We start from the raw sequence: 15,386 nt of genomic DNA, 5'->3' as shown, positions 1-15,386 counted from the left end.
ATTATGGCCCACATTGAAAGTCGACACTGTACAACTCTCATCGCCAATATCCAATTACAGGTCAAAATATAGGTTTGCAGACAAAATGAACACACTTTTTAAATGAAAATTATGAATGAAAATTATTTTTTCCAAATAAATTTAGTACTCTATGTGAAAGAAAATCACTTTTGCTTGCAAGTAATAAATAAAAATATCACACAAAAATTGTGTCTAATATCTGAAAATTCATGGAAAATAGTTTAAATTAGGATCAGAACAACGTATTTCTAGTAGGTAAATAACGCCAAGAAAAAAATTTCATACAAATTTTAGCAATTTAAAACTGCCTAAGGGCTGACTAATCTGATAGAGAATAGTTGGCCTCATACAAACTAATGTCGAATCCAGATGTCGACATAATTCCGCTGTCAACGCGAATAGATACGGAGGATGTTGAATATTTCATACAAATGCTGTTATACCTTTGTCTGCATTCCTTCACATTGCTCGATTCCTGGAAATTAATGGGTCGCCTCAATTAATGCATGTTATTCTTTTTTTTATGTATTATATAGTGATTTTCGACACTTTTGACTGGTTCGTTACTTCACATTCCATTTCAGAAAAATGTCGAGAGTAAAGGCGCGTCCACATTATGCCGAATGATGCCGATCGGCCTGTACCAGGCGGCATATTCGGTTCGTTATGTAATGTGGACGCCCCATCGGGTGCACGAAGCCGAAGTCCCATCGGATGCACGAAGCCGTCACGAACACACGAAGCACTATGTCGTCAACGCTAATTTACTTCGTTTTGTTTTGGTTCGACTTTCTCGAACCGAACCCACTTGTTTCGGGTTGGGTTCGGTTTGATTCGAGTCGGTTTTCAGCACGTCGGCAAGCCCGGGCGGTACGTCCACATTTAGCCGGCTTTACCGGGCGGCCAAGACCGATTGGCGTAATGTGGACGCGTCTTAAGAATTGAACTCGTTAACTTTAACGCGAGAGGTACGGATGTTACGGTTGCGCCCACATACATGTAGTACGTGGTTTACAACTTACCAATATACATTACATAACAGTTGTCCGAACAATCGGAAGGGTGGATTATCACACTGATAATTAGTTCAAGCTATGTACCATGTTTTCTGTTGCAAAGCTGGAATACTCCACGCTGATAACGCAACTATTTCATCGCCATAATGAGCATCCAGGCGAAGCCGGAGAGCGTTCGATTGACAGTTTGATAGCGCCCGATTAATCAATATTACGCTTACCTTTAAATGACTTTCTCCAAGATAACTGCGAAACAGCGACTAGATTTCGGCACGCACTTTGTGTTCTATTTCAGATGTAACTCTCCGAACAGAGGTATCTCTCACATTGTAAATAACTCAAAACGTGTCCAGCGAACACCGCCACCAACCGCAATCTCCACAGCTCGAACTCACAATGATTTTTTTTGTTTTTCCAGGGTCGCAAAATGAATCCGGAATCGGTGTCACACCTGGAGCACATGTGTTCGCTCGATATTGACTCGGCGACGCCATTCGTGCGCCTGTCCGGGATCATCTGTACCATTGGGCCGGCCTCCGTTGCGCCGGAAACGCTGGAGAAGATGATGGCCACCGGTATGAACATTGCTCGGTTGAACTTCTCGCACGGTTCGCACGAATACCACGCAAATACCATCAAGAACATTCGTGAGGCGGTGGACAACTACTCGAAGAAGCTGGGCAAGCCATTCCCGCTCGCTATCGCCCTGGACACCAAGGGTCCGGAGATTCGTACCGGTTTGATCGAGGGCAGCGGAACCGGTGAGGTTGAGCTGAAGAAGGGTGATAAGATTCAGCTGACAACTAACAAGGAACACCTGGAGAAGGGTACCAAGGAGATGATCTACGTTGATTATGTAAACATTGTGAAGGTGGTTAAGCCGGGTGATCGTGTCTTCGTTGACGATGGTTTGATCTCTTTGGTTGCTGACAGTATTAGCGGTGATACACTGACTTGCACGGTAGAGAACGGTGGTATGCTGGGTTCTCGTAAAGGTGTCAACCTGCCGGGAGTTCCAGTCGATCTGCCTGCTGTGTCCGAGAAGGACAAGTCTGATCTACAATTCGGTGTAGAGCAGGGAGTCGACATTATCTTCGCCTCGTTCATTCGTAACGCCGCCGCCCTCAAGGAAATTCGTGGAATTTTGGGAGAGAATGGTAAGAACATCAAGGTTATCTCGAAAATCGAGAACCAACAGGGTATGCAGAATCTGGATGCGATCATCGCTGCTTCCGATGGCATTATGGTCGCCCGCGGTGATCTGGGTATCGAAATCCCTGCCGAAAAGGTCTTCTTGGCTCAGAAGTCGATGATCGCTCGTTGTAACCGTGCCGGGAAACCAGTAATTTGTGCTACTCAGATGCTGGAGTCCATGATCAAGAAGCCACGCCCAACCCGTGCCGAAATCTCCGACGTTGCGAACGCCATCATTGATGGAGCTGATTGTGTTATGTTGTCTGGAGAGACCGCCAAGGGCGAGTACCCTCTGGAGTGTGTACTAACAATGGCTAAGACTTGCAAGGAAGCCGAAGCTGCCTTATGGCACCGCAATCTCTTCAATGATCTGGTCAACACAACCCCAAATCCACTGGATACTGCGTGCTCAATTGCGATCGCAGCTGCCGAGGCTGCCATCAAGAGTCGCGCCGCTGCTGTTATCGTGATTACTACGTCCGGACGCTCTGCCCATCTCATTTCCAAATACCGACCACGCTGCCCAATCATCGCCGTCACTCGGTTCCCTCAAACTGCTCGCCAGTGCCATTTATATCGTGGCATTTTGCCTGTAATATACGAACGTAAGTCATTTGCTCTCATACGAATGTGCCGTCCTTAAACAGCTAATCCAATTTATCCCACATCCAGAGTCGGCCATGGAAGACTGGCTGAAGGATGTCGACGCACGCGTCCACTACGGCATGGACTTCGGAAAGGAACGTGGCTTCCTGAAGCCAGGCAACCCGGTGGTCGTTGTCACCGGTTGGAAGCAAGGCTCTGGTTTCACCAACACCATCCGCATTGTGTACGTATATGAAGGGAAGAAGTTATTCTTTTGAAGCGCTCCCGTCCAGCAAGAATCGAGAAGCGAATATTGAAGAATGAACCTATTTTTCTGTTTCTCCCCTTCAGGAACGTTGAATAAATTCGTTTGCGCCTACATCGTATCTTCAGCTAACCCTACCATATTGATTGTTGCAACCAATACTGATTGGCAGTCGTATTACTGTTAGGCCGTTCAAACAAAACGCCGTACAAAAGCACTCTCATCCTAACCGTTAACCGTTTTGATTTTGTGCTGAGGAAAAACAATTTCCAAAACACCTCAACAACGCTTGTCTTTGCCGGACTGAGTAACAAAGATATCAATGTCCCTAATTCGCACTTTTGTTGGGCAAGTATAGGATGGCTATTGATGTTCAAAAAGGTTTGTATCGGATCAGCGTTATCTCAGACATGATTTGGTTAACTTCTAAATTATTTATGCATGAATGTATTGGAAAGTGATGTTAATGATACACAAATAAAACTAGAAAGAGTAGCATATGCGTTACTGTTCGAATTGACTCCTGATTTCAAAGACGACCAAATCCATAGGGTACATTATTCTCCACTTCTGACCAGCGTACGTAGCGTGTCTGACCACTTTAGAAGCAGAAAACGTTGATGTTAGTGATTCCTCTTATCTCTTATTTCCGAATTTTCCCTTTTTATTTTAAATAGGTCATGCAGTCATTTTTTTCTAATCATCTTAAATATATTTTTTTCTATTGTTCTAATTTGGGTTAAGACAAACTCACAAAATATATGTACGCCATAGATCTGATCAGCCGTTCTCCCGTGATGATGAGTTATACGTACGTGGAAAAAAACTCTTTTTTATATATAAAGATGTGTATAGTAAATTTTTTCGAGTTTTTCTAATCATCTCAAATATTTTCCAAAGTAATCTATCATTGTAATTTGGGTGAAGATAAACTCGCGAAATGTACGGATGACGCAGATCTGATCAGCCGTTCTCCCGTGATGATATTTTACACGTACGTGGGAAAATCCTTCTTTTATATATAAAGATTATTTTACTTAATAGATTACCAAATATGTCCCTGTCGTAAAAGTTGTTTAATCAGATGATAACGCAATAATAGGCATGATAAAACCCTCAGTAGTAACTACAGAGAAAATTCCGCAGTCAGTGGCAGTAAAAGGATTGCCAACGGGCACATTAGGATCGATGCCTGTGAGATCCAAATTACTCAACCGAGCTGACAGTCTTACTACCCTGCAACGTTAGTCAACTAGGTAAGTGTCCTACTGAAACGGTAAGCGGGCAAAAAGTTCGACTGCCTCCGTCTCGATAAAAACTTGACAGGCCTTCACTGCCGTTCTATGCATAGTTGTCACATGTTCCAAAAATCAGCAACTGAGAAAAACGCAATCAAATTTTCTAGCATATTTGTCTACCAGAAGCTTTACGGTGATTTTAGACTAGGGATATTTTCATGTGAAGAAATATGATTAGATTTATAGAAATCGCATCAACCGTTTACACTAGCCCGAACTTATACACCCATACCTCGCTATACGGCCGCTCTTTATATGGCTTTTCGTTGAACAAGCTTGGAACCGATCCGACAGAGTTTGTGTGAATATGTATTGGAATAATTGATTCGTTAGACGGCTTTTTTTCTTAGCGGCCCAGCAACGGATCTAGACCGTAAAGCGAGGTATGGGTGTATAATGAATATATTCATATTTTCGGTGAAGTTATTCACCTCAAGTAGAACTGCATCCAACTTTAGTGTTTTCCCACCAGTGAGAAATTCACCAGCGTTTACATATGCCTGACTTTATTCTATTAAAAGTGTTTATATATACCTCGAAGAAATGTATCATATATATTCTAACCCGCTAACATCTATTTTCGCGTGAATAAATTCATCTATAGCTATAGATCTCCCCAATGTAAACCCGCCATTAGGAATTTCATTTTTGCTATACACTGGGTTTTTTATAAGCAGAAAACTATTGTTTAATGAAATGTAAGAAGATCCCCTAACTTGAATCAATCAATCTTGGTTACGGGCTTAAGAATTAATGGTGGGACAGTTATGCATAGAATATCAACATGGGACAACTATGCGTAGAACGGCATTTCAGGTAGGGGTAGTGGGGGCAAATTGGTCATGGGGGGGAAAAATGGTCACCTGCTTGTTTGGTAGTATAACTATTGACTATAGATGCCGTATTGAAAGTCACCTTATGTTTGAAGAATTTAATGACTTTTGAGTCACCCTGTACTTCAGTAGAGCTGTCGCATGTCAAAATATAAATGAAAATACAAATTGCTCTCTCGATAGCCATTCGGCTGTAGTTCTGTGCGCATGGTATCTAAGAAATTTCTTGTGAAATTTAGTTTATTCAATCTGATATATTGGACAAATCATCAATTTGGACGACTGTTCACATTTTCTAGGAGAGGTGAGCAGATACTTTGTTTAATCTCAGCGAATAATTACCATGGAAATTACTAGACTTCCACTTTTACAGATTCATTGTAGCCATCAGGCACTACCGAATCTGTAAAAGTGGAAGTCATTGATACTTAGAGGAGAAAATATGTCACAATTCGTGATCACGAATGTACAATTGGCACATCTATTGGCGACACTCGGGTTTCGAGACAAAATAGTTTCTATTAGATTAGCTGGTTCGAAGTCAATTTTAAATTTAAAAAAAAACAAATAAAAATTTAGACTTAGTGTTAATTGATACGGAAAAGTAAATTTCAATAAATAATTTTTATTTTCAAGTTGTGTTCAATCCAACCTTGCCATTAACCTTCTCAAAAACGAAGCATAAAGTTTAAGCGGATCAGTTAAATGAACAGCATCAGAAATTGAACTGTTTAACATATATGCATTTGAGCGGCAATTCGGGTGTGTTGAACGATCCAAAATTAGCAATACACTACCACATTTTTAAAATCAGCGCGATGATATCTAGAGCAACATGTAAAAAGAGCCTATCTTCTTTAATTGAGGGGCTCAGAAGGAAAGGGGTGTAAATGATTTGATCGATTTCTCTTCACCAACTTTTTCTTTAGTTAATAAATCAACTGCAAAAACGTTCCAATTTAAGTTTGCTATAGAAACCGATAGACAAAATTCTGACCTATCTTCCACATTGTCAAATACAGTTGGGAATGTGTTTGCAGCTAAGTTATGACCAAAAGAGAGAATCGATGTGGAGAAATCGATTATGTCACTTACACCCCTTTCATTTTGAGCTGATATTTTGAGCGATATTCTCACTAAAACTTATCATTATAATATAAAATTATCTTCAAATATAATTTTTGCACGAGATTATTTTACCAAATGAAGAAAGCAAAGTTTTCCATTCACATTCACATTCACACTAATTTGATACGGAAAATTTAATTTTTACTCATAATTTCTATTTGAAAAGGGTTCATTCTACCTGAAAACCCATATTTTTCTTTAACTCGTGAAACGAAATTTAATGGCGCGTCGTTCATTTCGATTTCATCGTGAAGTGTAAATGATAAGGCCCATAATCTCTTGATAAATAAAATGAACCATGAATTTAATTCATGTATTTCAACATATACTCCTACTATCAAATCTACGTTTTCTAGTTTTCTTCATATCTTCACATTTAATTTTTTTGCATACCAAATTACAGGAAAGTACTTATTGTTTGAAATATGTGACATTCGGTTGAAGAATTAACACAAAAAAATGGTGCAGCTCAGAAAATAGATGATACGAAGAACACATGTTTTTCATTGGAAAATAATCTTCCGAAATTTTATAACATTTGGCAACCTTCACATTTCGCTTTCCTGTTATCTAGCACTTGGTCGACGAAAACGCAGAAAGAAGAGTAAGAAGCCAGTTGTCACTTCTTGTCTTAGATTTTGAGCCCCTCAATTGATTCTCTTCATCGACTATCTTTTTCGAAAACCACTACCTTTCAGACATAATTTGCTCCAGTTCTGCCATGTAGTTCGATGAACGAGGCTCCTTTTCACAAGTGCAATTTCGTGTTGTTTTGATTGCTTTGTTACTTCGGACGTATCGAGCGTGAGAGGAAAGTGGCGTCCGAAGTAACAGTTGAATGCATAAAATTAGAATCTGTACATTGGACATATTTCGTATCGGTGATAAAAAGGTGAAAAGTATAGATACTTGAACGGTTATTTTCGCCATGCGTTCAATGATTGAGAGCTAATGGTGTGCATCCATTAACTCGATTTGTTTACATTTGTTACTTAGGAACTTTTCAAAAGTTACGCGAGAATTGTCAAAACACCAAATCCGACCAAATACAGACATAGAAAAAAAACAAATGGCGCAAAACATTTTCGTGAAATGTTTATTATAGCCTCACGAATTGCCATTTTTATATATGAGTATTTATGTTTGAGATTGATGTTTGGTGAAAACTGATCCGATGTGGGTTCGAACTCCGGTCGTCTCGATTATTATCCATTAGCTATCTCGCGCGGCTATCTGAAATTTAATTCAACTGTTACGGACCCAGTAAAATTGAAAATAATAAAAAGATAGGAGCGCTTCCAGGCGCAATGTAAATTTTGATATTGTAGCGCATTTGGCAATTATAGAGAAGAACAAATTTATTTGTAAACAGATTCAGGCGAGCATCTGTTTTGACTCAGCCTGGGTCTGTATGAGATAAGCGCAACAGGCGCAAATAAAAATCAATACCAGCGAAAAGGGACTGTTTCTCTTCCGTCTTTAGCTTCCAACAAGATTACCGTGCCAGATGTTTTTACATCCGAGCCTTATGAGTTTAGATAAGACCCAAGCGAGAGCACCGGGCCACCCAAGGGGTGCTAGTTTGATCAAGTGCGGCCCAGACCGGGAGCCAGACAAAAATAAATATTTAATGACGGCAATTAGCAAAGTTAGGTTTGTGCCTTATCGCATGAAATGTGCGAAGGGCCGAAAAAGGAAAAGGCGTGTAAACCACAGCGTTTATTTAGATTCCCATGTGGGAGTCAAAACCTAATTGCTAACCGCATGGTCTCGCGCCTTATCGCTTGAGAGCGAAGGACCGAAGACCAAATAGGACGCTAAACGCATGCGTTTAAGCGATAAGCGGCGTAAATTTATGACGCACGCAATTTAGGGCATATGTTTGTTTGGGACTCTACGCGGTGGCGTAGTGGAGGAAGAGAAACAGAAATTCTCACGCTGGTAGATTAGATTAGGACCGCACAGAACAGGCGGGAAAAATAATCAGGCATATGTTTTACGATAGGCGTAAACATGCGCGAAGCGCACTAATTTGTTTAGGACCCGTCCTCTTCGGCGCACCAGAGATAAGCGCGAATGACGGGAGAAGCATAGGGCCACAAACAAGTGGAAAAGGTTCCATGTGGTAAATACAGATAACCGATGTGTTTCGGCTATCTGAGTAGGAAACAGCTGGGAAAAATCCCACGCTGAGAAATTCGAGGGCAGATAACCACGTGGTTGGTTATCTGTGAGAATAGGAAAGGGAGATTGTTCTCTCCCTTAAAAATTGTATATATAGTCTAAGTCAGGACGGAATGAAGTCAGTCCAATTGTTGAGTCCATTTCAAAATTCAAATCAAACAGTTCAAATCAGAAGTCTAATTCGTTAGTTCAAAATCAAAGTTCGTAGTTCAAAGTTCAATTCGTGATCCGAAAATCCACCAAGCGTTGACAACCAGGCGTCACGCATCAGAATCCGGATACACCCAAGCGTTGGCAACCAGGCGCCACGCTATAAAAGGTATAACCAAAAGGAACAAATCCCAATCCGAAAAGCAGACCATTTGCTTCGCTTCACCGGACCGCACTGGAGCCGGAAGAGGTTGAAGTTTTGTGGCTGCCCTAGCCGGGATTTGTTCACGCAAAGGGGCTTAGCCCATAAGAGACCAACCAAGTCCAGGGAAATAGATCCCTGGCTTTAATAAATTTAAACCGTGATTCTCAGGCCTCAATTGCCGACATCTAGGGAAATAAGTTCCCTAGATTAATCACGAAGCGCTCGAGAGAGGACGAGCGAAAAGTCTTGCCTTCATAGCAAGCATCTAGGGAACTCCAGTTCCTTAGATTATATTTTGGTGGCTCCAGAGAGGAGATTTAAAACTCACACCTTCGCCAAGAAAAGAACCACGATCCCTCGCGCAAGAGGAGTAAATCGGGAGGCTCAGAATCACGCCTTTTTGAAAAGACTAAGAAGTCAAGAATTGAAATTTGAACTCTCGCGCCAGAGAGTGAAATTGAACTCACGTGTATTCAAACGGGAATCACGTTGTAAGAGGAGATAAGACTTGGAACTCAAGCACTCATAGAAATTGATTTGAACACACGTGCATTCAAAAGGGAATCACGTTTATAAGAAAGAGATAAGACTTGAAAATTTAAGCACTCAAAAAAGATCTGAATTGAACTCACGTGTATTCAAGAAGGAATCACGTTAATTAAAATGGCTACATACGCATATAAAGCCAACCCTAATGGGCACTGCCGTCTGTGTACGGACAAAGACAAGAAAGAGGACATGGTCGCATGCGATGAATGCGATCGGTGGTTCCACATTTCATGTGTGGGACTCACATACCTACCCAAGAAAGATGAAAGGTGGGTATGCCCTAAGTGCATGAGCACAGAAAGGGAAATGATGGAACTGAAAGTCAAAGTCAGACAATCAGTTTCCGGAAATAGTTTGCAAGAAATTTTGCAAGAGAACAGAGCAGCGATGGAAGCTCTGGTGAAGTCCGTGAGGACAGTAAATTTAGGAACGCAGATTCCAAAAATGAATGAAAGTAACGAAGGTCAAGATCAGGAGGCAGAGCCAGAATGGACTGTCTATCTGAAGCGGCAGGCATTGATGAGCTTGCCAAGATTTGGAGGTGCGGCAAGAGAATGGCCGAAATTTAAAAAAGCCTTTGATGAGACCACAAAACAAGGTCAATTTAACAGGCTTGAAAATTTGAATCGCCTGCAAACAGTGCTGTACGGGAACGCAGAGAGGAGCGTCCGACAGTTAATGATGGATCCAAATAATATGGACCAAATAATTGATAGACTAGAAGATAATTTCGGAAGACCCGAACTAGTCTATAAAGAACTACTAGCCGAACTCACCAATATCAAAAGGGAGAGTCGGAATTTGATTACCGAGATATCCGAAGCACTGGATAATCTCGTCTGTAATGTTTCTCTTATGGATAGAGAAGAATTCCTGATTGACCACCGATTGGTGGAAGAGATCATAAGGAAAATGCCCTACGGTCTACAGGTGAAGTGGACTGAAGAAATGTACGACGGGGCAAAGACTTTAGCTGATCTCAATGAGTGGCTGAAGCCTCATTCGAGAACCAATAGACTGCTGAATGGCACCAGCAGGCCGCAGCCGCGAGAAACAAGCAGACCGCAGCCGCGAGAAATTAACAGATCGCAGCCGCGAGACACGAGGCCTGAGCGTCGATTTAACGTAAATACGCATCAGGAAAATAGATCGACAATAATAAAACGCAATTGTGAAGCATGTCGGGGAAACCACAAACTCCTCGAATGCACCAGATTTAAGGCTATGAAGCCTGAAAAGCGAAATGAATTAGCCTTTAAGGCAAAGGTATGCTTGAGCTGCCTTGCATTCACAAATCACGTGATGCGAGATTGCAAAAGAGCAAAACGATGCGGAGTTAATGGATGTAACTATAAACATCATCCATTAATTCATAAATCTCAAGAGAGAAATACAAATGATACAAATCAATCGGAAGGGCAAGATAGCCCAAGCAATCAAATAGATGGAGAAGTACACAGTCATCAGCAACTTACAAGGACAAGTGTACTCTATCAAATAGTTCCCGTTAAGTTAAGAAACGGAGAAAAAATAATAGAGACTTTCGCATTTCTGGATGCAGGGTCATCGCTCTCGCTCATAGACGAGGAGACAGCGAACAAGCTAGAGCTCAACGGAAGGGTTGATCCATTAAAGCTTAAGTGGACGCAGAACGTAACCAGGGACGAGGAAAATAGCCGTAGAGTCCAGGTACGAATCAGCGGCGTCAATCAAAGAGAATATGTATTGAAGGGAGTAAGAACCATAAAAAATCTTCAACTACCCAAACAAACATTTATAAAAGAGACAATGGAGAAAAGATACCCATACCTGGAAAGCCTACCCTTAACAAGCTATACAGATGTACGCCCCACCATATTGATAGGGTTAAGTCATAGTCACCTTTTAGTTCCATTCGAGAGGCGAATGAGAAAAGAAGACGAACCAATCGCCATTCGTACCAAACTAGGCTGGTTTATGTTCGGAAACATTTCAACATCAGAGGACTGCGGACACATCATGATCCATCAAGAGGACACCGTACCGACACAAACAATTGCGGAGACAAATGAAGAAATGGATTCATGGAAAATTCTCAGCTCCTGTTCGGCATTGCAAGTACAAAGTCATCCACAAGCTGAAACCGAATTATATAAGTTGATTCAATCAACATCCTTCTCGACGGAGTTGGAAGTACTCCGTAAGGCAGAGATTATAAAGACAGGAATTCTATCCAGTTACAAACCTTTTCTAGACGAAGCCGGAATAATAAGAAGCAGGAGTAAGGATAATAAAAATCCGATAATACTGCCCCAAAAACACCAACTCGTACTTAAAATAGTAAAGGCAATGTACAAGCATCTTCAGCACGACGAAAAGGCCACCATAAGGGAATTACAAAAAACATATTGGATTCCAAATATCAAATCTATACTGATTAACGTACAACGAGATCTGCAAGAAACTGCGACACCAATTAACAACGATCATCAGCTTCATCCGTTCGCTAAATGCGAGATTTTCTATTTTGGACCGTTCGAAGTAACGGAAGAAGGAAGAACTGAAAAAAGATGGTGTGCAATAATTTTTTGCGTCAAAACCGCGGCTGTTCAACTCAAGATGGCCGCAAGCTTCAATTTCAATACCTTCATGGCTATCCTAGATAAGATTCATCAACAAGGAGGGAGGCTCTTTAGTCTTCAAAGTTCCAATGAAACGGCGTTCACCGATTCAGAACAAGCATTACGAACAATGTTGACGGAGATCGACGGAAGAATGAAGAATGGGGAAGCCAGAAGAAAAGAGTTATTCTGGCAAACTAATGCGTCCACATCATTAGAATATGGAGAGCTAGGCGAGATAATTAAATCATCGCTAGCAAAAGTATTTAAGCAAAGAATGTCAGCATTAAGTGCTCAAGCCGCATTATCAAGGGCAGAGTATATAATTAACTCTCGACCATTGACACAAATACCCATCTCCCGAATGGAAGCTGAAATATTAACACCATTTCACCGTTTGCTAGGTCACGCGGGAGACTACCCAACATTCAACGATAGTGAAATAAAACACCGAAGGGAAATTCAACATCTTTTCGACATGTTTTGGTACCAGTGGAAAAATAAATATTTGCTTACCCTGGTAAAGCGTGACAAGCTCACACGAAAGGCCGATCCGATAAACATCAACGACTTCGTCTTAACCCCAGACGACGAAGCCCCTCCAGGCAAATGGCTAAAAGGGAAAGTAATTGCTACAACAAATAACCAACTACGTCAGGTAGAGATAGACACTCCGAGAGGTATACAACAGAAGCCAATAAGTAACGTGGTGAAAATAAACAGAAGAGAAGTAAATCCAACAACGGCAGTTTTATCATCGACAAGCAAGGCGAATATCCCTAAAACCACAAAAAGGAAACACGTAAACATGAATTTCCCGAATTGGGGAAAGAGGTCTAAGGTCGACGAAGACGAAGTAAAGAAAGCAGCAGATGAATTAAAAAAATCAACCACTAAGCCTTCACGGAAAAGGAAAATAAAGCCAGCCTCCAAAATCGCTACAACAATACTTACTGTCGCAGCCATACTGTCATTCGGTAATACCCTGCAAATAAAGCCCATAGAAGAGAGTGGACTAATATTCAGCCATTTAAGTACCTGCATAATAAAAAAAGGAACATGGGAAACCAAATTAAATACCAAGGTACGTTCCCCAGAAGACGTCAAGACCATAAATAACATACATGACAGCTTGTTCATAACTTTCCAAAAAATGAAAAGAATAAGGCAGGATGAAAATTTGGACCAATTATTCGAGTCACTGCAACGCCAAGCCATCAACGCACGTAATGAAGTGCAACGATCCATGAGAGTACGCCGAAGTAAAGGAATATTTGGGTTCCTGAAAGATATTCTATTTGGAAGCAGCGATGTTGATGATGAGATCGAAGCCATGCGTATTAATGAGGACGAAAGAATACATAAAATTACCCATTCCATCGACATCATGAACAACAGGGCGTTAGAAATGGGAAACACGTTTTCAACCAAGATCTCAGCACTTCATGAGGGTCTAGAATACGTGAAGAAAAACTATGCAGAAGATCGAGTACAAATATCCTTAAGGAAAGCAATGGAGGTAGCTTTGTTAGCCCGCGAAACTATAGACGAGATACTTACGAAGTATAGAACATTGCGCTCGTACCCGTTAAGCAAGCAGGAGTTACACGAAATACACGTAAATATTACCAATCAACTACCAGCTGGATACGCAATACTAGATCACCCATTAGCGACTAAGTACGAGTATCAAACAGTTAATGATACTATAATAGTGGTCATGACAACAATCCTAATCAGCAAGGAAAGTTTCGAAGTGTTCGAAGTAACGGCCATTCCTGATCCCATCAATAGAACTCAAATTATGGTGGAGAAACCATACATAGCTATCAACGATCATGGAGAATATTTCTACCCCACAAACGACATGGCACCACTGAATCAAAGTCATACGATAATAAGTCAACCGCAAATCTTCAAAGTTCCGGATTGTGTATCTGCGACACTAACGAATAAAAATACAAGGCCAAAATGCGCAGTTCATCGGATGCCCGATAACTACACGATCTTGAAAAGATTGCCAACGCCAAACTCAGTGGTTTACTATACAAGCAAACCAAGTACAATAATCATAAGCTGCGAGAACTCCATAATATCTCCACCGTACGAAGCAGCAATCGTAGAAATGACACCAGACTGCAGAATGCAGACAAAGAACGGAACAATATACGCAACCTTAAACGGAAACAGCAAAAGAATGCTGACATATTTTAAACCTCGGAGCCATATCGACGTCAGCTTAGAAATAGAAGCCAAAACAACAGTAAAAACAACCACGCCATGGTCCATCAACCCTTATAAAAATCTACAAGAGAACACGGAGATGAACGACTCTCCGAAAATCAAGCATCACCATATCTGGATCGGAGTATCGTCAATTGCAGGATTAATCACGATAATATTGATCCTTTTTGCGTACCGTAACCTAAAGAAGGTACGCCTATCAAGTATTCCCATGAGGATGTCGGAGCTCGAAGCCAGAGCAATGGACAACAATCGCAGAGGTCAACCAAATTAAGTTAACCACCAAGGAAAAGATATCAGTGCTCGCTACCAGAGCACCAATATCCGAAAGAGGAGCAGCCAACTGAAGTAAACTCGTACCAGAGTCAATATGAAGGAAGTTTCCAAGGACCAAGCATTGAAGGGACATCCATTGGGATCAGGCGAATGCCGAAGAAGATAATAAAGTGATTTGAAACTTTGTTAGGTTATAAGGATCAATGTAAAATAAATTGAAACTTCCGAAATAATGTAACAACTCTATACATAAGATACAGATAGCATAGGGTCCGTTCCAGAATTTATAAATCTAGTTGATTTATCAGGGCCGGAATGTTACGGACCCAGTAAAATTGAAAATAATAAAAAGATAGGAGCGCTTCCAGGCGCAATGTAAATTTTGATATTGTAGCGCATTTGGCAATTATAGAGAAGAACAAATTTATTTGTAAACAGATTCAGGCGAGCATCTGTTTTGACTCAGCCTGGGTCTGTATGAGATAAGCGCAACAGGCGCAAATAAAAATCAATACCAGCGAAAAGGGACTGTTTCTCTTCCGTCTTTAGCTTCCAACAAGATTACCGTGCCAGATGTTTTTACATCCGAGCCTTATGAGTTTAGATAAGACCCAAGCGAGAGCACCGGGCCACCCAAGGGGTGCTAGTTTGATCAAGTGCGGCCCAGACCGGGAGCCAGACAAAAATAAATATTTAATGACGGCAATTAGCAAAGTTAGGTTTGTGCCTTATCGCATGAAATGTGCGAAGGGCCGAAAAAGGAAAAGGCGTGTAAACCACAGCGTTTATTTAGATTCCCATGTGGGAGTCAAAACCTAATTGCTAACCGCATGGTCTC

The 15,386-nt window shown here is 41.2% G+C and overlaps 1 protein-coding gene across 3 annotated transcripts in view; it reads left to right on the top strand.

The window, feature by feature from the left end:
- Window positions 1-3,593, top strand: part of LOC129763278 (pyruvate kinase-like) — a 28,166-nt gene extending 24,573 nt beyond the window's left edge. For all 3 annotated transcript variants that reach the window (XM_055762178.1, XM_055762177.1, XM_055762176.1), the window contains 3 exons: window positions 1,456-2,836; window positions 2,904-3,060; window positions 3,168-3,593. In XM_055762178.1, the coding sequence (XP_055618153.1) occupies window positions 1,465-2,836; window positions 2,904-3,060; window positions 3,168-3,180 (1,542 nt within the window). In that variant the 5' untranslated portion in view covers window positions 1,456-1,464 and the 3' untranslated portion in view covers window positions 3,181-3,593. The remainder of the gene's footprint in view (window positions 1-1,455; window positions 2,837-2,903; window positions 3,061-3,167) is intronic.
- The last annotated feature ends 11,793 nt before the right edge of the window (window positions 3,594-15,386 follow it).

This window comes from Toxorhynchites rutilus, chromosome 1 (genome assembly GCF_029784135.1).
Source record: "Toxorhynchites rutilus septentrionalis strain SRP chromosome 1, ASM2978413v1, whole genome shotgun sequence".
In the NCBI taxonomy this organism is placed as follows: Eukaryota; Metazoa; Arthropoda; class Insecta; order Diptera; family Culicidae; genus Toxorhynchites; species Toxorhynchites rutilus.
Note: the sequence above shows the minus strand (reverse complement) of the source record. Positions and strands in the feature narration are given on the sequence as shown.